Source organism: Scedosporium apiospermum (assembly GCF_000732125.1).
Source record: "Scedosporium apiospermum strain IHEM 14462 chromosome Unknown SEQ_SAPIO_0110, whole genome shotgun sequence".
Lineage (NCBI taxonomy): Eukaryota > Fungi > Ascomycota > Sordariomycetes > Microascales > Microascaceae > Scedosporium > Scedosporium apiospermum.
Window position 1 is genome coordinate 723,445 of NW_015971811.1, and position 24,324 is coordinate 747,768.

The 24,324-nt window shown below is 52.1% G+C and overlaps 2 protein-coding genes and 1 pseudogene across 2 annotated transcripts; 2 read left to right on the forward strand and 1 right to left on the reverse strand.

The window, feature by feature from the left end:
• Positions 1-8,624: 8,624 nt before the first annotated feature.
• Positions 8,625-14,043, reverse strand: SAPIO_CDS7158 (Histidine acid phosphatase; the record flags this gene model as incomplete). The annotated part of the gene is made up of 5 exons (XM_016789069.1): positions 8,625-8,895; positions 9,052-12,465; positions 12,699-12,720; positions 12,860-13,006; positions 13,089-14,043. 5 exons carry the CDS (start codon positions 14,041-14,043, stop codon positions 8,625-8,627), a joined length of 4,809 nt encoding a protein of 1,602 aa, XP_016640896.1.
• A 2,809-nt stretch (positions 14,044-16,852) lies between these two features.
• Positions 16,853-20,214, forward strand: SAPIO_CDS7159 (WD domain-containing protein; the record flags this gene model as incomplete). The annotated part of the gene is made up of 3 exons (XM_016789070.1): positions 16,853-16,972; positions 17,069-19,775; positions 19,880-20,214. The coding sequence occupies 3 exons, from the start codon at positions 16,853-16,855 to the stop codon at positions 20,212-20,214; spliced, it is 3,162 nt and encodes a 1,053-aa protein (XP_016640897.1).
• A 3,614-nt stretch (positions 20,215-23,828) lies between these two features.
• On the forward strand, positions 23,829-24,056 carry SAPIO_CDS7160 (annotated as a pseudogene; the record flags this gene model as incomplete).
• Between the last annotated feature and the right edge of the window lie 268 nt (positions 24,057-24,324).

A 24,324-nucleotide genomic window follows, 5' to 3' on the forward strand; every position in this document is an offset into this window, starting at 1 on the left:
GTCGGTATACTCGACACCGGGCATTTTACTCGATCGGTTTCTGGAAGTCCACCCCTGTTAAGACCACAAAAGGCACAATGCCCCTACTACCCTACTAGCGCAGTATCACCTTGTGCGCTGCTCGTGGGACTCCGTCGTGTAGTGGGCAGATCCAACCCCGTCAACGCATCCAACTCCATGACGGGGTTCTACGCCGCTTCCTTCTCACTACGAGCACGAAATAATATGAACGGCCCGACACATGTGAAAATGTGAAAGCAGCAAGACGAGGAAGGAGATAACGAAACCGAAACACCCGTTCTGGATCTTTCCTTTGTTCGAACTTGCCCTGGTCAAGAATTTGTCTCCTCTTCTACGTCATTTTGTTTCCTTGATGGCTTTTTTTTTTTTTCTTTCTGTCTTCTTACCTTCCCGTCCGAGACAGAACCACCTCCAGTGCTGCCTGCCTCGCCCACCCTTGAATCCGTATCTTCCTAGTGGGGGATGAGAATAGAATGAGAATAGACCAACGGAGCCAGCGAGAGGGGCTAACACTGATCCCACTCCTGCGAATTCTGTGGGATTTTTGTGGGTACATAAAGTCTGTTCGCTCTGCGCTTGCTTAAAATCCCGCCGAGACTCCTTCTTCACCGGACAAGGTGCAGTTGGGACTGTCTGCACTGGGCTAGACCTACCGCGGGACCCAACTGTGATTGATCCGTATTGTTTGCTCCTCGACACTGATCCATGCTAAGCGCAGAGACCAACAGCAACATCGTTTGTCCCCTCGGCTGTTTGGCCTCCACTTGTTGCTACATGCACCGCATCTCGGACGGAAAAATTGTGTGTTAGGTTTACAGCAATGGGCAACGATGCAGACGATTTTTAGATTACTCTCTTGCTTCTTTGGGAACATGCAGTTAAAACATGCGTCTTTTTTGTTGCGGCTTACGAAGTCGTATTCTCTCTTCTCTATCTCTTCTTATTGCAATTGTGCCCTTCCCGTCACTGGTTCCATGTAAATAGTCCGGAAGAATTTTTGCTGTTGGCTTCTGGTGCCATCAATTATAACCCGGTCCAGCCGGTCCACTGGCGTTACATGTACATACAGGATCGTGATTGATCCCGCCTGCAGGTGTGTCTATCCATCCTGGATTGTTTGTATTAAAGGTTCGATGTTGTACGTACCTTGCCTTGGGAACGTGGTGTCCCAATGCGGGAGTCCCTATTATGTGGTTTGAAACGCTCTAGACTTTACCGATGTGATGAGAGGTCCAGGATGCAGTGTGCTTCGCCCATCCGCTGCGAAAATTACATGAGCACGGGGAAAAGAGACGAGCTTGGGAGCAAAGACCGCCGAGCAACAAAGTCGGTGACGACGGAGATGCGGATCAATCGTATCCCTACCAGTGAATACAAAGGTAACAGAAACCGCCTGGCTCTGGCAATTCCTAGCTCATTGGCAGACAACGGTCACAGGTCCAGTCGTAACTTTACCATAAGACCAGCGGCCAAGCCCATAATAATTCTGGCCACATGGAGCCGATCTGATCGTTTTTTTTTTCCATGAACCGGCATGGGTGTTGTCGCTCTGCCGTACCCTAAAACTTCCTCATTCATTCCTTCAAAGGACACTGGTCCCTTTTAGGAAATGTACCCACGACCCGCAAAAGTGCATCATGTCCTGATCGGGACGGCCACAGCAAGTATAATATCAAACCCAAGTGCTAACAGAAAAACGGCAACATGAACCTTGGATGCCGGCGTATCAAAATGCTCGGCCGACCGCCCTTGTTTTTCAACATCGTCTCATTTGAGGGCCTTAAGGGACCTTAGTCTATCAACTACTTTAGATCCAAGGGAAAGGGAAGAGGATCCTACAAGATTCACGCCCCCCTATCAAATGATTCAGTGTGTCAAAAGCGAACGATTAAGATTTGAAGCCACCAGCGAAATCTCGCCGGTAGTCTGCAACCATAATCTTCCATCCCATGGTTTGAGAAGCCGGATGCTTCCCGTCCCACGATAATCTAAATTGTGCGGGACAATGTTTAGTAGTTTGCCAGCCAATTTCTTCATTTTATTTCACTTTGATTTTTACTTTTATTTTTTTTTTTTATTTTTTTTTTTTCCCCCTCGTGAATTGTTTTTATTTTAATTTTTAATTTCAAAATTTTTTTTCTCTCTTTATTTTCTCTTTTTCTTTTTCTTGTTTTCGTCCTCGTTCCTTGTCTCCATTCCTCAACTTCCATACTCTTTCCCCGGCGTGTGAGCAGGCGAGCGTAATAGTGTTTCCCCTTTATTTACACATCAGCCCAGACTCACTTTGAACAGAAATCAACATACGCGGATAATTAATCCCGGGTGTAGGGTAAAGTTGCGGCTTTGATGAAGCCAGACGGCAGCACCGAGTCGTCACCCCTCGAGATGAGAGCCCAGGCCACCGAGAAGTTGAAATTGAGTGCGGTGCAGTTTGAGGACTTCAAACTAAAATTCGGCTGGCTCCACTCCTGGTGCATATACGCCCAGGTTCCGATAATGAGAGTATATCACGGAATTATCTTCCTATAATACTCGATAGCTCCAGTGTCAAGTGTAGGGCCCGCCGCTGATGAGGCTGCATCGAACTGCTCACCGGTGGAGACGGCTCCATATTAATAAAACCTGGACGGTGAGACGGCTTGGGCTTCCAGGGCGTCGCATACCAACTGACGTGAGGACGACGCAGGAAACACGTTACACCGCTTTAGAAACTCCCATTCGAAAAAGCAAAATGCACCAATTTGGTATGTAACATCGAAATCGACTTTGCTGGCAAAAAAAAAAAAGGTCTGGGCTCTGCTTCCGGGATGCGGGATGGCTTGCATGTCTCCTCCCCCCGGAAGGTGCATCCTCACACCCGAATCACATCAACGAAAAGAGATAATAGATCCGTTGTTGATGTGGTGGGTGCGCGGAAGTATGCGTAATTTGGAGTCAGGGGAATCACCACACAATGCTAAACAGCCTATGCGCAGCACACTCGAAGTTTTTGCCGTTGGGCGTGGATGCTTGGCCTCGTGTTGAGCCGAACGAAAGAAAGCTCATGGAATATAGGCCAAGGCGTCTTGGAAACATCCATGGATTCTTCTCATCTGGAAGTTGGAGAAGGTACTTGTGGCAGAGAATATGAAGTCGGCCCGGGGGCGGGAGAAAGAGCCTGGCACGGAACAAGAGAGCAATCTTCCTGTGATGGCTGTTTACTTCGTACTTCATAAGTAGATGCTCCAGATGCCTTGCGACGCACACCTTCGACTCAGCCGAACAAGACACCGGCAAATGAGCTCGCTGGGACGCAGGGGACACAAAAATCCCAAGAAACAGGCTGGCCAGAACCCGCCAGGCTGGCTCATGAATCCACCGACCCATCTGCGCTGCCACGAGAATGATTGATATCTCCCTATCTATCGCTCTATCTGTTGTATCCATGATGGCATCGACCACTTCGCTGGGCCGATATGCTGCCAATTCTCAGTGAAAATGGCATGTGATATGAAAATCATTGCCAATATTGGCATCGTAGCATCGTCCCCAACGTGGAAAGAACACGAAGGTGTGCCTGATAAGGTTGAAGGTACAAGGGACCGGCGCCGGAACCGGAACCGGAACCGAAGCCCGGTGCCTACTGAGGCTAGATTACGAGGTATTATTGATGCCAGGCAACATTGCAGGTTGTTGCTTATGTATGCCTCCTGCTTCCTTCCCTTCCCGACGGCACGGCCCTGACAGCAATTCAGGCAAGTTTCTGCCCCCAACGCCTGGGCTGATCGTCAAGAAACGCATTTTCGGCACGGCAATTGATTCTGATCTTGGCAAAATGTGGAGTATATGCCATGGTACTAAGCAAAGAAAGAAAAGGGGCAAGAAATCGACGACGACCAAATGGATAAAGAAGCAGACGCGGATGCAGATGAAATCTGTACGAAGTAGGAACAAAGAACAAGAGTTGATCAACTGCTTTATTGCTTTTCTGCAACTTGTCGGCGACTTTGTCCGTGGAACTCTTGAACCGCGGCATAGGTTCCTTGTAGGTTGCCTCTTGTAGTAGTTAACTACAATTGTACTTCGCAGCGTCTTCAATTGTTGTCCAAGTCAAGAGTAGTGCTTTGCTGACTACGCATTGCGGCACGCTGTTTGCTGGGGGGTGCTCCGTTTCCTCATCCTGGGATCTTGCAACGCAGTTTGATTTCTCACGGAAACTATGCCCATCAGGAAAGGGCCGACTTCCTCACCTCCGCGGCTGGGGTTTCTCAGATCACGCCTGAGGCAAGGATGAACGACATTATTAGCAAGAACTCAAAAGGAGTAAACGGGAAGAATCGAAGGAAGTGAGCTTCCATGAAGTTCGCATTGTCTCCAAGTGCATCATAGGGCCATGTTTAATTTCAACGGTGATCTCCGGTTTTCTAGCGCATTTCGAGCCTAGTCAAGCTATTCTTAGATACCCCTCAACTTCAATGTTATGTTAGTTGCCCTTCCTTAATGTTTGTCCATGAAGGCTTGAATGATTGATGCCTTTTGAAACGGATTGCCCCGTTGGTTGCCTGTGCGGGCGGGCAAACACCGCATAGACGGCACGTCCTGATGGGCAAACCCACTGATTAAATCCTGCCTAACCGGTGAGACCGGTATTACTTCGCCGGACCTGTCGAATTTGTTACGGAGCCCAGAGCCTGGGCACTCGCTCAGATTCGACAGCCACACTTGCACGGGTGCCCCTTCCCCACAGCGTTCCCCACGTCGACGACCGACTTCCTTTCCTGGCCGGAAATGGCGAGGTGAGGAAGTCGCAAGGGAGGCAGTCATCAATATACCTGCCGTACTTCAGAAGGAAGGATGACGGTATTATTACGCACCAGGATACAATGAAATGTACGAAGTACAGCACAGACATTGGAATTAGTTGTGTGCACGATCGGTGTAGGTAATCGGCCTTTCTCTCTCCCCTTCGTTTCAAAGTTGCAAACAACACTGCCCAGACCTGCTTTGCCTACTTCGTATTGTACCTCGCATCAACAAGCCCGTTCCTCGGGCCACCCTTGGAAATATGGTTTCCAGGAGTGCATCGTTCGAGTGCATCTGCCGGTAGACCACATGCGAAGCAATACTCACGCGAGCCTCTCGCGTTTCCGCATGCCGCACTGGAGCTTCTATTACCAAGTGATGTCGGTACCAAGAAGACCGAGAGACCGGCGCCCAGTATTACCGAGGTAGTACTTTGCCTGGCCTCGCCTCGAGGGAAGCGAAAAGGATCAAAGGACAATGGAACGAGTGCAGGGGTCATTCCGCGGGTTATCCACGAATCGAACGCCTGATGACTCTCTCAGATGGCTGGCTCAGTGGCTTCGCTTCATAGCCTGGCACTAGCCGCTCCAAGGCTAGTGAAATGGGGCACACCATCCCGCGCACGCTACCTCATACAGGACCGGGTTGCAGGCATTACCCTGGACTGAATCTCGAGCCTGACAGCATCTATCAATTCCGAATCTGCCCTGACCATGCTAAAACCCTACCAACTTCCACGTGTCCTGCCTCACTACTAATCCTAGTTCCCTGAACAGGCAAGCCCCGTGTAACATCATCGCCCCAGTCATACCTTTGGTATTTCCAGAAGACTCAGAGCCGAGGTGGAGGTGGAGGCGGACCCGTTGGCCGTTCTTCCTTTGAAGATTCCAGCAATGCCGGTCGGTGTAGGCGAGAAAAGAGACCCATAATTGCACTGAATTGGGGGAGACGATGGCCACGTTATCCCAGAAGCCAACCATCTTGGCTTCAGAGCCGGTATTTGGCATGTCGTGCTGCCGTGGCCCAGACACTCGTTATGGGGGAACCGTGATGCTCATTATCCAGCTCTCGTCAATATCCATCCACCCTCCCGTCCCGTCCATATGTCTATGGGGTTCAAAAAGAGGCACTGCATCATATGGATTTGGAGGGAACGTCGCCCATTGTACCGGCACTTTTCGTTGCATCTGAACGGCATGCTCATTTGCCTTTTCCATGATGCTATGTTGCGTATACAAATTCGGCGCCAGGGAACCCCGTCTTGAAGTGGGTTCTGCGCGGAATCGGTCAGCGAATTCTGACGTATTCATGTCCCGATATAGCATCGCGTCGCAAGGTCTAATAATAAGACACTCGCGTTTCAGATGAGGGGCTGGGTAGACTTAAACTTACCCACTCTTGCCTCAGCGTACGACTTCCCACTGTCGACAGACCCTCTGGGATGGGAATAAAGGTTGACTGTGGGTTATGGGGTGATGCACCGTTGCATACAGATAGAGGCTCAGTCGACAAAGGAGGATTTACGGCTCTCCACACGATCGTCTGACTTTCAGCAACACACACCCCCTCCCCCTCCAAGATAGTGCCGCTACCTGGGGCCAGGCCACGAATTGGAGCCAATTTCTCTTTTGAGCCACGAACCATTTGAGCTGTAGCCTAATTAAGACATTCGAGTTCTTTCGGCCAGCCAAGAGCAGGTCTCCGATAGGGCGAAGGGGGGAGGGAGAGACCGGACTCGAGGGCAGATCTCGCAGCTCGCTCTGACCACGGGATTGGACGAACAGGCTTCTCGGTATGATGTTCGCGCTGCGACGCCTCTTTCCCTCTCGAAAAGGGCAAAAAAGGGAGAGGGATGAGGGATTGATCTTCCCTTCGGCTTCCGTCCCGAACTGTCCACGCCTCGAACGGATGAAGAAATTCTACGATAGGTTTGGCACTTGTAAATGAACTTTACTCTTTTCAACCCCCCTTGCTCGTCCTCCTCTCTTTTGACCAAGGAAAGTTGTCATGCGGCGATCTTGCTCGCTTGAAGCCACTGCCGATGATTTCCACCTAATGCAGGACAGATTGGGACGAAGACAGGAAAAAAAGACGATGCCGGGGGGTGGATGGATGCAAAAATGACACAGCGCAGGGGGGAACGCTTGGAACTTCGGTAGCCTGGAAAAGAGGCTCATTCTCGACGACTCCACAGCAAAAGCTTCTAGAAGCCTGGCAATTTCCTCGTATCCGCCTGGCTAGGCTGGTTTAAGTCGTCACTGCAGTGGGATGAGTGGAATTCCATCCGTCCACCCCCTCTCCTTTGATGCGCGATTCAACTTCGAAGGAAAAGCGAACAAAAAAGGCCCCACCGCCAGGCGCCTCGATCACCAAGTGTGCTCTCAAATCTTCAGACGAGAAAGTGTCTGTGGATGTTGCAAATGCTGCAGATGCCTCACACATCCGAGATTATGAAGCAGATTACCACCGGAAATGTGTAAAGTCTGGAAATTATTCCATTTATTTTCTTTTCCATGATACCGACCGACCATTTCTAGGGGCGAGGGGATGAATGAATGCCACGTTCTGCCAGGTCTGTGCTGTTGCCCTATATGCGTAGAACGCCTTCCCAATACCCTCACTCCCAACGAAGCAAGTCTTTCCGAATCATGCCATTTACCAACTTAACCAACTACGGGCCCGCAGGATTCGCTGTTACTTCTTCACGTCCCGGATTATAAGTCTCCACCTCACATGAAAAGAGGACACTCTAGCTACCGAGAGGGGGCCAAGAAGCTATTAACATAATGTAACGAGACTTCCGAGAAACGGATTGGGGGCTATGCGAGTTGGAAGGAAACGACCGATTTACCTTTTGGGGGCTGGGGAAGGGAAACGCGGGATCGGAATGAGCGAGGTAAATCTGTTCAATATTGTCTCTCTATCACCATCACCAGTCCAACGCTATTATCGTTTTGAATAACACGCTTCTTTCTCTCCGTGCCCCTTCTCAAATTTCCCCGTCTCAAAATATCTTGCTGTTGAAACGAAGCTATGCTCGCGCCCTTTTTTTTCCCGCTGTTCTTTTGCCTTTCCGTTTCTCCGTTTGCCCAGAACCTCTCTCTTTCTCTGGACCGACCTCGACCTCCTTCGCGGCAGAGAAAAGAGTTATACCCACCCCCGTCAATAACCATTCTATTTTTTCTACTCTACCATAATAATAATAATAATAAAACGCCTTTCTTAACGAACCTCGAAATTTCGTAGTATCCTATCCCGCCCGCCTGCCGGGGAACCTCACCCGCGAGTTCCGGCCCAACATCCCGAAAAAGAGGGATTGGAGAAACCAAAAAGAAAAAAGCCCTTTTTCTCTTACGCCCCTCCCTTGTCTATAGCTCATGAAATCAAAGCCTTCTCTTTGCAACCAGTGAAGAAAGGACAAACAAGCCTCGGAAGGACTTCCCTTTTCTTCTTCCTTTTTTCCTTTTGAATCCTTTTTATTTTGTTTTTTTTTTAACCCCCAGACCAAATATTCTCCATAAAAATCCTCTATGGCCAGGGATGCGAGAACGAATAGGAACCAACTGTGGTGGATGATGTGTTGGTCGGGATAGAAGGGTTGAGGATATCCCTAACCATAATGCCAACAACATCATTCGGCTTATGATGGCGTCAGCATCTCGAAAGGCCTGAGGCGTCCTCACTTTGAGAGCCCACGTGAAGAAGAAAATCATTGCCCTCGTTCTTTCCCGCCTATCTGTCTGCTTCCGAGGTTTTCTTTCACCGAGGAATACGAACACGCGAAACCCCTACTCCTTACCCCCGGCCGTGGCATGTCCTTTTCAGTTTCCCACCTGCTGAGCCGCCTGGGGGGCAGCGTTGGCCGGACTAGCCTCTTCTTGTTTGGTCCCGTTGTCTGCGTTGTCGTGGGTCTGTTGGCTCTGATTCTGTTGCTCGATAGCCTGCTCGGGAGACCCAGCCTTTGGTTCGTCGTCCTCCGGCTTCTTGGTGACCCCATTGACATGTTCTGGCTCATCCTCCGCATCGTCCTGCTCTTCAAAAGTGAAGGCGTCTGAGAGGTTGACGGCGATGAAGCTCTTAGGTAATTTAACCCTAAAGGGAAGGTAGAAAAATCTCGTGTTAGTCGTTTGCTTCCTGATGCATCGTGCTTTATGCATAACCAACACCGGTGAAGGGAGGAGCACGAATGAAAAAAAGTGTGTGATATAGGTGGAACCCCCGCTAAATATCTTGAGACTTGTCACTTACTGGTTAAATTTAGCTCGTAACGTCTTAATCACCTCCCACCAGTCTGCATGGGCTGTCAAGCTCCGACGCGGCGCGCAGCTGATGCAATGCCGGCTATCCAGCTGGACGTCGAGCGGGTCCGGCACATGGCACCCAGGGCTGATAGTGATCCTAATGGAGTAGGTGAAAGTCGGCTCATCGTCGGGCGACGCCGCGTCCTCGGGAGCTTTCGTTTCGGACTCGTAAAGCTCGAAGCAAATCTGCGACAGGTAGTCGAGCTCGGGGATCGTGCTGCGACTGATCTTGGTCTCGATGCCGCCTTCGAAAATGCAGTTGAGGAGCGTGTAGATGTGAGACTCCTTTGTGAAGTAGACGAAAGACTTGGCGTCGTCTGACGCCTGGAGGTCTTCGAGGTCCTGGGCGACCTCCTTGAGGAGCGGGAGGGAGGTCAGGAGACCGATCTCGAGTTTTTCCCTGTCCGAAATGCCGTACTCCTGGGGGCAGATGAAGTCAAACAGGATCTTCGCTAGTTGGTACAGCTCTCGGAGGGGCTCAAGGCGGGCGTCGGACTTTTGCTTGACGACAAGCGGGTTGCTCTTGTATAGGCGGAAGTACTGCTCGGGCTGCGCCGTGTCGCCGTAGTTTCGCAATCCGTTGAGGAATGACCTCCTCCGGAAGAGCCTCCTCATCGACTGCTTCTCGGACCTCTCGCTCGACTGGCCCGATTGGTGATTATGATTATGATTACTATATCTCTCTCCCCTGGCCTTGTCGGCCCTGTCGGCAGAAGACGAAGAAGAAGAAGCGCCCGTCGAAACCTTCCTCGCGCTAGAGTCCTCCGAGGTCTTGCTGTTATCCTCCTGCTCCTTTAACTGGTTCGTCGACTCCTTCACAATACCATATTCCTCCTCGAGCATAGCGTTGGTGGGCGTGAAAACCCATTCCAAGAACTGGCGATTATGAAGGGCATCGAACTTCATCGTATCGTAGAGCTCGGAGATCTTGCTAGGGTCCACCTTCTCCGCATCGCAAAATTCGACAAAGAGCTTCTCCCACCTCTCCTGGAACAAGACGGAATCCTCGCCGCAGCACCAGCGCGGTTGAATATTGTTCATTGACGTCGAGGACGACTGTGAACTGCTCAATCCGGAGGATTCCAACTTGTCGGTCGAGATGCTGTTCCAGGATGAAGTCCTCGAAAGAGGAGCCTCCTGGATAGTGTTGCTGTTAAGCTTCCGATAGTTGTACTGCATCGCCTTGCGGAGGAACTTCATGAGCTGCACCACTCGTTTCTGCACCTCAGACGGCTCCGGAGTCTTGTCGGGCCAGGCAAACTGCGGGGGACGCTCGTTTCCTTCCCTAAGGAGACCCTTAAGCTTCTTCTTGACCTTGTCCATCTCGTCCTTGGCCGCGTTCGAATCATCAAGAAGATCCTTTCGGACCGTTATGAAATTCTCCCCAAGATCCGTCTTCTTGAGAAACGCCGACGCCCAGATCTGCGCGCTCGTCGTCACGCGCCTCTCGGAGCTACTGTAGACGTGCACCTCGTCCAGAACCTCCTTGTTGAGCAGCTTAAAATCGTTTCGCATGTTCTCGCCCAACTCCTGCGCTTGGTACCGCGCCGCGTGGGTCGGCTCTCCTCCCCACTTGACGATGAGCTGAAGCTTGTCGAGGACGAGGCTGTTCTCGACGGCGGTGATCCTCGACATAGTCACGCCGGACAGCGAATCCTGCCTCTTTGGGTTGCGTCTGGGTTTTACGTGGTTCTTTGCATCGGCTTCGGACTCCGGTTGGCTGTGCTGGACATCGGACTCAACACCTTCGGCGATCGGAGCAATCTCGTCAAACGTCGGCGTGTCCTTGGAGCTCTGCTTGCGGAACATCGGCTTGATCTGCACCTTAGTCCCGGCAAGGCCGCTCTTCTTTTTTAGAATGGCACGGAGCGCGCGGAGCTTCGCGGGATCCTCCTTCTTCTCTAGCTCAGCAATGTCAACGGCCTGCTTGACGCTCGCCAGCGCCGGCTCTCCGATCAGGAGCACCTCCTCCTGATGGCCCTTGAGGAGCTGGATAAACGGCTCCGTGTGGAACGTGAACTTGGATTTTTGTTTAGGAGTCCGGTCGGCGTGGCGGATGACGGAGACCATGCCCTTGAGCTTCCACGAATGCTTAGGTGGTGGTGGCGCCTGGTGCTGCTCTTCCTCGTGGGTATGCTCCGTCTCGGCCGGAACGGAGGTGCCGGCAGAGATGATGGATGGCGCCGCAGAGATAGAGCCCGCGCCAGCCATGTCGTGAGACGAGAGAATTATGGACGCGGTGGAAGCCAGCAACTTATGATGGTTTACGACCGGCTCTGCCTTGAGAACTGTGAAGCTCGACGTTGTCTGCGACGGTTCCGCACCACGAATATCCAGGCTCTTCTTGCTTCCAGCAGCCGTTCCAGCGCTTCCTGTCGGACGCGCAAAGTCCCTATCCCTCGACGTCATAGACGAGCGGGACATGCTAGGATCGGGAAAGTCGGACGCGGCTGGCGAAGGGATCGGGGTGGGAGCACCCCTCCTAATCCGCTCCTTCAAGAACATCTCCCTCAGGATGTTGGCACAACGATCGTAGTAATCGTTGTTATCCTTGACGAAGCTCCATCCATTCACATCAATGACGTAGCTCTTCCCGCCGACACGTAGGAAATCAAAGCCACAGACGCGCTGACCGAAGGCCAGCGAAATCTTGCTAGCAATGTCCTTCTCCGTCGGGCTGAGGGCTGTGACGTAGCGGATCTCTTTGCCATGGGTATTGCGGCGCACGATACCGTCGACGACGGGCGACTTCCTCGTCTCGGCGTGGCAGTAAGTCGGGCCGACGGTGTAGGCTTTGACGTCCTCGGCGTTGTCGACCTGCATGAATTTTTCGTAGATGTAGCTCTCCGTCGGCTGCGTGATGGCGCGGGGGACGTCAAGATCGGGCACGAACTCGGAGCTCTTGTTCCCGATCTTCCTGAACAATTTCCGCGCGCCGCCACCCGCCGATTTTGGGAAGTAAATGATGATGTTGTGATCCTCTCCGCTCGTCGGTTTCTCGACAAATGGTTTCCTCAATGTAACGCCGTCGACGCTCAAGACGTCGCCGTTCTCGAGGAGCTCTACCTTTTTCGGCGGAGGGATTACGGCGGGCTTTACAGGCTCGAGCGAGATGCCGGAAATATCCCGGACGTGCTTGGCCACTTCGGGGGCTAGGATCGCCGGGCCTCCGTCGCGGCTTACATCGACGCGGGGCGGGGTGGGGACGCCGACCTTGTCGAGGAGCTGAAGGCAGAGTCGTCTGTCCCAGAGTATGCGCTGCATGGGAACATCGTTGACGCAGAATGGCCGGCGGGCCTTGACGTAGGCGACTGCCTTGTCGAGGGGGAAGCCATCTGAGTAGAAGGAAATAAGGTAGTCACTGTAGAAGTTGAGTGTTATGTTAGTGGTGATTTCGTAAAGTTTGGGACAATTATTGACATGTCTCGGTCTTGAAATGGCCATTTGCTTTTCTTTCAGCGTTGCACCAGCCGCGCCGGGGTTCCGAATTCCCCGTCACCACCCCGGCCGGGCCTTTCGCAGCCTTGCCGTTTCCTCTCACCGAGGGCGGCCCAGGGGTGTTTCAGAGGGAAGGGGATATATAAGTCGACTCACCATATCGGCCAGTTTTCAACCTCTATAAACCAGACACAAATATATTAGCTGGTGTTTTCGTTTTCTTCTTTTTGTTCTTTTGTTTTCTTTATAATAATCGCGAATAACGAAAAGCGAAGATTTTCGGGGTCCATTCTCGCCATTCTTGCTTGCATACATACCTTCATCAAGAATAACCTTGTCGCCAAAAACAACAATGTCAAATTCTCCCTGTTCGATCAATCGACTAAGAATGTTTCGACTAGGTTTACTCCTGGCCTTGATATCCAAAGCACACACTCCGATGACGCCGTAAGGGGCCGGTTTGGCTGTAGAGGAAGTTAGATTAGACTCTGGAAATCATGAGGCACCAGATGGTACCAAGATGTTGACCGGGAGGTGGTTACTAACATTCTTCCTTTTGATTTGGACTTCGGTCGCTGGCCGGGCTATGGGAGCTAGTGATGTGGCTCCCGCTGAAGCGACGCTGGACACGACTTCTCGACCGGGTCGTTGCGGACCGCGGTTGGCCCGGCTCCGACTTTTGGCCCGGGGCTCGGCGGTTCAACCTGTCGGAGGAGGAAGACGTAGTCGGCTGCTGTTGCGACGGATCACGAGGGCTACGCTGCGGACCGGAAGTACCACCTTGGAGTGGGAAGTGTGCCGAGGAGGGCGACGAGGCAGCGGTGGCCGCCACACCGGCACCAGCATCGGAGAAAGATGATTTGCTCGAGGGCTTCATGGTGAGTTTGGAGCGTGAAGGGACGGCGCCTGCGTCCGAGCCGTTGGCGGAGGCAGCTGAGCTGGGGGCGACGCCACGCGTGGATGCGAAGGAGGCGAGGGAAGACATCGAGAGGCGCTTGTCGACCTCGGACACGGACGACCTCGGGGTCATGCTCGGGTCGGGGAGTTGAGAGTAGTTGAAAGTATCTTGACTCGAGCTGGCAAGGAGTCGAGGGGTTTCTGAATTGTCGCCGTCGTCGAGACTCGCTGCAGATTGGGCTGCAGATGATGGCACGAGACCGCCTTCCGCTTCGGGCATGGAAGATTCCGGGATGCTCGCCGGCATGGAGGAAGGGATGCAGGGTTCTAACCTCGCTAATGATTGGGAAGATGATGAATGGGCTAGAGGTGCTGGGTCCAGCAACGCGTCGCCTTCGCCCTGTCTAGGAGTCTGGAATTGGTTTTCTGTTGCTTGCAGGGCGCTCGATGCTGAAGTGGATGGTGGCGGGGCGGTCTGCGATGACGAAAGAGATCCTGCTGAGCTCGGTTGCGTGGAAAGTTTTGACTTGGGACCTTGCGAGGGAGTCTGGTCGTCAAGGCTTGGCGCAGAGGGATGCGCCGCAGGTGGGTTTGAGGGATCCATGATGATGGCTGGATATGGATGGCAAATGGATGAAGGGGGGGGATAGAGATGCAGGTAAGGATGGACCCCTAGGAGCTAAACCTTGCAGGGAAGATTCGAACTCAGCACGAGATTCGAAGACCAGGGAGGAGATCTCTCTGCAATGGCTTTATCTTAGGGGCCCTCAAAAAGTCTGTTCCAAGCAGGAAGAAGAATTGAAACGGAGACGGGAGGCACAATAAGGTTCAAGGTTCTGCAAGCCGAAATTTTATTAGGGTATTTATTACCCAATTTTGCGTTGAGAGTGACTCCTCGTCCAATTTTGGCGACGCTTTGCCACCGCAGCGGAGGGTCTCGCAACGAGCACGTCCAGGGTTCAACGACAGTGTCAGTGCCAGTGCCAGTGCCAGACTGCCAGTGTCTGATATCAAATGGATCAATTGATCAGGGTCTGGATCAGAGGGGTCGTTGGCACCGGCGGAGCAGGCCAATTAGTTCCCAAGATGTCGCAATTGATACTGGGATTTCGATCCAGTCCTGAGTCGGCTTAAAGGCTTTGCCAGGTTCAGAGAGAAGAAATGCCCTCAATTGAAAGCAGCATCAATTGACTCTAGATATATTCCGGTACCTCTTAAAGAAAAGAAATTCCAGACTCGTTATTTTCAATTGCTCTTTTGGCTTGGAGTCCTCCCACAAAGCTGTGTGCTGTTAGAGCCCAGACAAGCTCTGGGCTGGTCAGGCACCCTGATCTTCTCTGCTTTGCTGGTGAAGGACAATGGTCGGTGAGGGTTTCCAGATATTTATTCGGAGAATATGCCAATGGCTGCCCCGGTAGGGGTGTGACAGCACCAAGGGTCTGGGAGCAACAGCGAATCAACAGATCGGCGGAACCGGTTATCGGAGAAAGGCGGCTTCCTGTTGGACGGTCGCTGCGAAGAATTGATCAAGTCTGCTGCTCTGGATCCGTACTGGGTTTCCGGCTGCAGACCCAAGTCAATGGAGTTGAGGACAACCGTGGACAACCTGGAGTCGGAAGGGTGGCCAGCAAAGAGTGGGTAAAAAAAAAAAAAAATAACAGGAGAGTAAAACTGAGAAGAGGCGAAAACAGGAAAAGAAAAGGGATGGGCGAAGAGACCTTGATGATCCTAGAGTAGCTCAACTGATGTCGGATTGAATATAGTGTAAATCTGGGACTAACAACTTGAAGCTAGAGAGTATTACCGAGCCGCCCCAGGCCTACTAGGGACGGTTAGCCCGAAAAACAAGAGAAGAAAACGCTAGAATTGATTCGGTGCTACTTGAGGTTGTCGTCAGTCATGTTGCCCTTCCAAACTGAGAGGCTAGATCCATTAATCGCTCCAGTAAGGTGCCAAGTGCTCTGGAGAGGAAGGTGAAGTATGGGCCAGTACTTGGCACGTGGATATCCGAATGAGATTTCACAAGGTTGAGGTCTTGGAGGCCTTGGTTCACGATGGACCCGGCGAACGGACTAAAAGGCGCCGGCGGATTCGTTAAGTGCCTCGTAGTGTATTTGCTTTGCTGCCATCAGGAGCTTGGCGCCCTGCAGCTCCGCATTCGTTCACCAATCGGGGACGAATTCATGGCTTTCTCAGTCGGGACTCGGGAGTATGGAGGATAGATGGGGCATGAGGCATGGAGTCATTCGTGGGTACCTTCGGGGGACGATGAATTAACGGACAACAAGGACAACAATAGAAGAAGCGTATTCAATGGCAATTGGCCCGAGTAGAGTGGCCAACAGGGAAGAATTTAAACCGATGACGATGGCAGCTTGACAAAGAAACGTCAGGAATTTTACCAGGACAGGGCCTGATCTGATATGGGGCGTTCCTAGCCAACGACTCGAGCACTGAGGTCGGGATGATCAGCTGGATCGCGGATGGGCCGAAATACCGATTCTAAGTGGATGAGCCGCGCTGCAGCCCCAGGGTTTCGGTACTGATCTGGGATGGATGGCGACATGGGATCAGAGAACGTGGCCGGAACCTGGTGCCGGCGTCACACAGGTCGAATCCCATGTCGCCCAGAACCTGTCTGGTACCAATACTCGTAGATCTTTGCGAGTTCTGGGCTCTGCTTCGAGGACAATCAATGATCATGCATGCTCTCAACGGCTTTGATTCATTGCATTTCCTAGAGTCCACTTTTCCATGCTTGACCCGACCTATGGGCATGCATATGAAACTCGTATCTGTCAATAAATGCTCTTGTGTTGATACCCGATTATGGTTATCTGGTAATATCGAGATGCGAGATGTGCAAGGCGCTCTTCCTTCTCGGCAACGGGGAAGGGGGATGCCCCCAGATTAGCTGAAAAAGACCATAACGTGACTGATTGAAGCCGAGCCTAAGCTTGAGCGATTGTAGTTTATTCATTGGGAGCCTCGTGACTACGTTGCTTTTCTGTACATCGTAAAGGCCGCTCTATAAACCAAAATAGCAAGTCGCGAAACAGTGGCGGCTGTGTGAAGAGCTCTGTAACACTCCCTCCTCCCTCCTCCCAACTTGACGACGATGACGATGACGCTGGCGATGCTGTTGATGAGCCCCTCCATCACAGTGTAATTAACACTTCAATACACTGTATTGTATTTGGTCCGTGCACAAGCCACAGATTTTGGTGGGGTTCCCAATTGAGAATTTGGGCTTTGCTCGTTGGAGCGATAAGAAAATCGATAAGAAAAAAAAAAATGGTTGAAAAAAAAAAAAAAAAAAAAAACAGAAATGTGCATTTGAGCAGTTGAAGAGCCTCGACCGCTGAAGCAGTCACTCTCTCTTCTAAGGAGCCACGCACGACTCTGCATTCACAATGCCGCACTCGGATCACGGCGGCCATCTGGCTAAACGCCAGAAGAGAGATTCTCAATTAAAGGCTGTGCACCCTAGCTCCAGCAAAAAGAAGGCCTCTGCCATCTTTGCCCCCTTTCGAGTATGTGAAAGAAAACATTTCTTTCTTCTCTCCCTTTCTCGTCGCGGCTGCTCGCCTTGGCTTTCTGCTTCTGCTTCTGACGTTTTTTTTCTCTAGACTATCGGTTTGGTGTCTCCCACCTCTGTCCCATTCACCTCCGTCCCTCTCGGCAAGACTACTTTTCAGATCACCACCTCTGTCGGTCGAGCTCTGCAGACCTACGATCTCAAGCGCGGCTTGAACCTTGTCTTCGTTACTCGCCCCGAGACCCCGAGCGATATTACTGCCACTGTAGCATGGAAGCAAAAGGTTCTCGCAGCATGGGGTGATTCGAGTCAAAGTGGCACCCAGGGCGTCTGGATCTTCCAGCGAGGAAAGAAGGTCGACGAGCTCGAAATTCCTGACGATTTAGATGAGCCGATTAGACAGATCCTCGTCTTCGGGTCGTGGATAGTTGCCAGCGCTGTTACAAGGATCGAGGTCTGGAAATCGACGACACTTGAGCACTACACGACTATCCGAACTGTTCCTGCTGCTGAGGGCGGAAACGAGGTGACGGGTGGTGTTACGAACATGCCTACCTTCCTCAACAAGATTTTCGTCGGCCGCAAGGATGGGTGGGTTGAGATATGGAACGTTAGCACGGGAAAGCTAATTTATACTATCGTGCCCCCCATCAAGAACGCAGGCTCTGTTACATGCCTACAGCCCTCGACGGCCCTGGCTCTCCTCGCTGTTGCCTACTCTAACGGCCCGCTCGTCGTACATGATGTTATCCACGACCGGCCACTTATCGAGCTCAACGCTGGCACCCCCACTACTCCTGTCTGCGCCATTACCTTCCGATCCGACGGTATGGGCGCGGGACAGGATGGACGAAAAGACGGTATCATGGCCACAGCCACGTCAGCCACTGGCGACATCACCTTTTGGGACCTCAATGGAGGTGGCAGGGTATCTGGTATTCTACGAAGTGCCCACAATCCCCCATCCCGTGCTGGATCCGTCATCGGCGGCGGTATCAGTAAGATTGAATTCCTATACGGCCAGCCTGTCATCGTGTCTAGCGGCCTCGACAACTCTCTAAAGACCTGGATCTTTGACAAGACGCCATTCTCACCCATTCCGAGAATTCTTCACACGAGGAGCGGACATGCTGCGCCGGTCAACTGCCTACAGTTCTTGCCTTCGGATTTCGATGGTGCCGAAGCCGGCAACAAGTGGCTTCTTAGCGGTGGAAGTGATAGGAGCCTGTGGGGATGGAGTATGCGAAGGGATGGCCAAAGCACCGAACTGAGCCAAGGAAATATTCGGAAGAAGGCCAAGAAATACGGTATCCTGTCTACATCGGCCCTGGCGCACGGCTCTACGACGACGCTTGAAGATATCAAAGCTCCCGAAATTACGTGCATTGCAAGTTCGCTCAATCGTGACGGCGGTATTGGCGCTCTTCCCGGAAAGCAGGCGATATGGACGCGAGCTTCGAGGAAGGAGCGGGCTAGGGGCGTTAAGCATGATGCTGAGGTGAGCCGCATGACCGGTTGGGAGAGTGTCGTGACGGGCCACAAGGGCGATTCCTTTGCCAGGACGTGGTTCTGGGGCCGCAAGAGGGCGGGTCGCTGGATGTTTGAGACGGGCGACGGAAGCAGTGTGACGGCCGTCGCCATTAGCCCGTGTGGCAGCTTTGCGCTCGTCGGTTCCGCTGGTGGTACGATGGACATGTTCAACCTGCAGTCCGGAATTCATCGTCTACAGTTCCCCTCGAAACTCACGCCGGCTCAGGCGAGACAGCTAAAGATGCAGCAGCTCAAGCAGGTGGACGACGTGGTACATCTCCAAACCAAGTTCGCCAGCAGCTTTGCACCTGGAACCGGGAGACACACCAAGGCAATCACCGGTATTATCGTCGACTCGACAAACAAGTTTGTCGTGTCGTGCTCTCTCGACGGCAAAGTCAAATTCTGGGATTTCCTCACGGGTAATCTCATGCACGAGATTGACTGGGCGCCGATGACCGCCATCACCGGCTGCCGCTACCACGCACCTAACGATCTTATTGCGTTTTCTTGCGACGACAACTCGATCCGCGTCGTTGACGTGGAGACTCGGCGGACGATCCGAGAGTTCTTGGGCTTCGAGAAGGACGTGACGGACTTTTGCTTCTCGAACGACGGTCGGTGGATCATCGCGGCATCGGACGACTGCACCCTTCGCGTGTGGGATTTGCCCACGAGCCACTTGATCGACGCCATCCGCTTCGAGCACCCTTGCAAGGCTGTAGCCATGTCATCGAGCGGCGAGTATCTCGCTGCCTGCATCGAGGGCCAGATGGGCGTCGGAATATGGACGAACAAGTCGCTCTTCCGCCACGTGCCCACGAGGCAAATCTCGGCGAAGGAGATCGCCGCCGCCGTTGTGCCCACCGTCTCGGGCGAGGGCAACGAGGGTCTCCTCGACGCCGCGTTCGAGGAAGACGCCGAGTCGGTGGACGAGCCGGCCGTCATCGTGCCGGATGTGGATCAGCTGAGCACAGAGATGACGACGCTGAGCTTGGTTCCTAAGTCGAGGTGGCAGACGCTGCTTCACCTGGACCTCATCAAGCAGCGTAATAAGCCGAAGGAGGCACCCAAGCTGCCCGAGAAGGCGCCGTTCTTTTTGCCGTCTTTGAGCGGGAAGGGATCGGGCGCGCCTAAGCAGATTGAGGATGCGGCGAAAAATGAGGGTTCGGAGGAGTCTAGGTCGAGGATACTTAAGGTGGAGATGGCGGCGCGGCAGGAGGAGACTTTTACTACTAAGCTTCTTGCGGGAGCCGCTAGGGGAAATTGTAAGTGAACTAACTAACTTTTTCTTATACGCCTTCTCGCCTAGTTCCTTTTTTTTTTTTTTTTTTTTTTTTTTTTTTTTCTCTTCTTACTAACTATTTTGTAGACGACGACTTTATCGACCACCTTAAGTCCCTTCCCCCCTCAGCGGCCGACCTCGAACTCCGCTCCCTCTCCGCCGACGACCCGGAAAAGAACGAGCTCCTCTACTTCATCCGGGCTCTCACCAGCCGACTAGAGTCGAGGAAGGACTACGAGCTCACGCAGGCGTGGATGACGGTGTTTCTGCGGCTGCACTTCGACGTGGTCACGGAGCACGAGAGCATCCTCGAGGCGTTGAGGGTGTGGAGGGAGGTGCAGGAGAGGGAGAGCAGTCGGTTGGATGGGCTGGTCGGGTATTGTGGTGGGGTGGTTGGCTTTCTTCGGAGCCCTAGGACGTAAGACGAGGGCTTGGGGATGTAAATTTTTTTTTGGTATTTTTTTTAGAGCTTGCCTGGATAGGGTTTCATCGAAGTGGTATTTTGATACGCAACGTGTTGTTACGAGTTACGAAACAGTGTTATTACGTACGTATGAAGGTGCTTCGTGATAGGGGCCCGGTCAACGGGCAAACTGAGCAGAGGGACGTTTGGAGCCATTACAGTTGTTCGGGTTGGTGAGCCTTGCTCGGTCTCTCACTTTGATCAAGACGCTTCGGGACCGAGAGTCGAGGATCGTTGCTGAACTACGAGGGTTACCTCTCTGTTCGTTTTCGACCGCACAAACACCGACGAAGAAAAATCGGCGCAGGGCGTTAGATCTCCATGCTATAGATGAGGGGGCAAAGAAAGGATCTCCATCATGTTCCCATATTGTTTGCCAAAAAGGAACGGGCGTTGTTGCCTGCCTCCGTTACACAAAAGGGCGTCCCAAGTAATTTCGAAGTACTTTCTTCACCAAGTAGAATATTATCTACATTCACGTCTGATCCCCTCAGTTTTTTCTCCCTTCCTCCCTCTCCCATCCCTGCACAGGATGATCTGACGTCAAAGGAATGTTGGCCTCGAGACCCGCTTTCTTAGGCAACAACGTCGCTTCTCAAGAATCAAGGTGGTTACGATTATGGTTCACGGTTACGGTTATGCAAGAAACTTGTAGGAACTTTTGGATGATGCGCAGCGGAGAAGGACTAGGCAGCAGGTCACCATGGAGGAGGGGTGGAACCTTCGAAGCGCTGTCGAGATTCAACGTGGCGCGTGATTGATTGGATCCTTTTTTTCCCTTTTCTCTTTTTCCGGTGCTATGCTCCGCTGTGCGGCGTCTTGTGGCTTTTTTTTTCTAGATCCTGTCGGGCGGGCTCGGGAGGAGTTCCGGACGCAGGGGGGGCGGCGAGTGTTTACGGCCGACAGGTGAAGCTGTATCGGGATCAAGATTTGGTCACGGGTTTGTTCAAGGAGGGAGATTAGGAATTCGACTGATTGAGGTTTTCTATTTTTGTTCTGTGAGCAATTAGAGCAATGAATCAATGGATCAATCTTTTTTCTCTGCGGTTTTTCATGACGTTAGGCACGCGAGGTTCGAGGTCTGCTGGCACCACCATCTCGACGAGGACGGGGGTGATATCACATCAATCTCTCTCATTACACATCATGGAACTGGACTCGCCTCAGAAACTCACGGCACAAGAATTATAGGAAATAAGCTTAAATCCACGTTGGCACATGGTGCGCCACCATCTTCGTCTTGCGGAGAGCGCTAACGTGTAAGACTAGTTGAGCACGACAGAGCTTCGGGAGTACCATAGTTCCTATATAATTGATATTATTGAGATGAGTGGGCGGTGCAATACTCCTCGATTTTTTTTCTTTCTTTTTCCCCTTTGTACCCATTTCCGTACGGACGTAAGACGCGGGACACCAGGCAACGTGATGGAGGCAACATGATGGAAGAAACATGATAAAGCGTCGGTACATCTAGTTTCAGCCGACAGGCGCAGTCGCGTGGTCGCGGTCTGAGGAAAGGACCGCAGTCTTGAGTGAGGTTCCAAATGCTCTGCTCATGGAGATAGGGCTGGAATTGCGAAGTAAGAACACAGCACCAGTGAGGCTTGGCACAGGGATCTGCCGGGTCCTACACATGGAAGAACCAATGTGCAGCCTCTGAAGAAGAAGAAGGGGACGAAGAAGGGAAAAAAAAAAAAGGTTCCTAAATGAGGCTGTGCATCTCGAATCTCGGTTAAGGTCGAAACCACTGAGCAATGCCGCAAGGATGTCTACAGCGTAAGGGCTGATCGGGAATTCACGGCTTTCGATCCTAGGGCAAGCTGCACCTGTTCCTGACTTGTGACCTCTTCATCCCAAGTTTTCCATGATCGTGTGCAAAAGGATGACTGCATCGCGGCGGGCAGTGTGCAGGCGGGACCGAGTGTTACACAGGAAAGACTCCGTCTTACCACAGGAACCAGTGGCGCTGGTTGGACAGATGACGTCCATGAGTGACTCCTTGGGCTGTATCAATTCGGTGATGACCGTTTGAAGGATGGATAAACTTTTCTCTTTTTCTGTTTTTTCACACTTAAGCGAAGAGGCTCAGCCTTGAGACGCGGTGTGGGAGTGAGATTGCAAGGCTGAGATGCCGGAGGATGCCATTGACTCATCTTCGTGAATTGAAGCAATACCAAACGGAAACGCAGTCGCGTGCCGGATGCCAATTGAGACGGTAGCATTCCTGAACGTCTCAATGCCCATCCCCCCATTCAATTGAGAGCTCTTCTCGAGAGTGGTGGAGATACGAACGTCTAGTTGCCTGAGAGGGTCTCCGCGTCTCTGCATCATCCGAGGGTCTCTGCATCTGTAGCTTCTGCGTAACTTCAAATTGCGTAAACGTCACCGGGGAAAAGCCTGATTACGCGGGTGGCCCCTCCGATGGGGGATATCGGAATACACGACAACGGAAAGGGGGGCGTTGAGGTGAAGCGAGACAAAAGCATCAAATCAAGATCAATTGATCACGGTTGCAGTAAGAGAGAACCTCTCCTCAGCACCCCCACACCGAAAGACATTGGCGGCACGATTTTCCTTCTTCAGCATGGTGATGCCTAAGGTTCCTTTTGCACCAGTACGAAGTACGAAGTAGTTCATAACTCACACATGAGTCTAGTACATAGAATTTCCAGACATGGGATATGCAAAGTATAGAGACCAGAGTAGAGGTACGATCTTCAACCCCAAGCGAGTACAACACAACCACAATCAGGCCGAGTATGTATGGTACAAGTACAATCAATCTTCCCATAACATCCATCCTTCTAGTCTATAATATCCTTTGCAGATTGCCCTCGATGCACCCGCATGTCCCACCCATTGTACCCGTCGCACGCTGGAGTGATCGAGTGACTCACGCCGGGGCGCATCTCTGCCACCCTTTATTTTTTAGGGAATCCTCTAAACCCAGCCGACGAGTCGTGGTGCTGCGTGGGTCATGCGTGCCTAAGGTGCGAAGGATGGTGGTATCCTTTGAAAAGAACCGGGACTCCAGTGATTGAAAGACTTTGTACGTGGGTAACACGAAGGGAGCAAGGAATGGGATCCCTGGAGGGAGTGCGTGTCTCCCGCATAGAGCCTACACACCAAGCCGTTGCATTGAGGGGCTCTTTTATTTTGTTGCCTAAGGGAACATAATTTTTTCGACTTCAATGGAGGCTGTGGTCGGTCATCTGCGGCAACCATACGTCCGTTTGTTTGTTTGTGGGCTGGGTCGTCGTAATAATGGGATCTGTTATGGTGCTTTTTCCCTCAGCCGGGACTCGGACTCCCCTTATGGCACAATGAGCAGGCACCAGACAAACGCTCCCTTGTGTTGAATCTCGCAAATAAGATCCTGATGTGTATATAAGTCTAGCCTCATCCAGGCCACTCTCTGCCTTCTTCTTTTCCAGGCATCCAAAGAAAGACCAAGCAAATCCACCTACACATACTTGACACACTTAAACCAACTGCTCAAGTCTACCAACTCATCACAATCTACCAATTTATACCACATAACTTAAACCGTCCAAACTCCAAACCACATTCACAATGAATAACAACCTCGGCCACTACGGTTTCACCACCGGTAACGACCGGCGACAAACCAACACCGTCCTCCAGGGCATCCTCCACAGCCAGACGGGCCAGCAGCGCCTTTCTCGCTCCTCTTCCCAAAGCTACAAGAAGCACAGCGACACCTCCAGTCTACGCTCCCAGGGCAGCTTTTCCAGCACGGTGAGCCTGCTCAAGGAATCTCTCCGCCGTTCCAATAAGTGAGCGGACCGAAATCTCTTCGGCCCGCCAAAGGCGCACGCCCAATTTTTACTCAAGAAGCCAACTATGATGGAGTCGTATTTGAGGCATACATGAGAACGTTCGAGTTACAGAACGGAAGGAAAAAAGCACCATGGGATTCGTCACGCGCCTTAGTTCTTTTTCTTCGACGAGGGAAAGAAATGGGGAGAACAGGCCGTTCTTTCCGTTCTTCTTTTCCTTCGTCCTCATCGCATCAATCAGCTCCAAAAATATGGCTCTGACGAAGGAA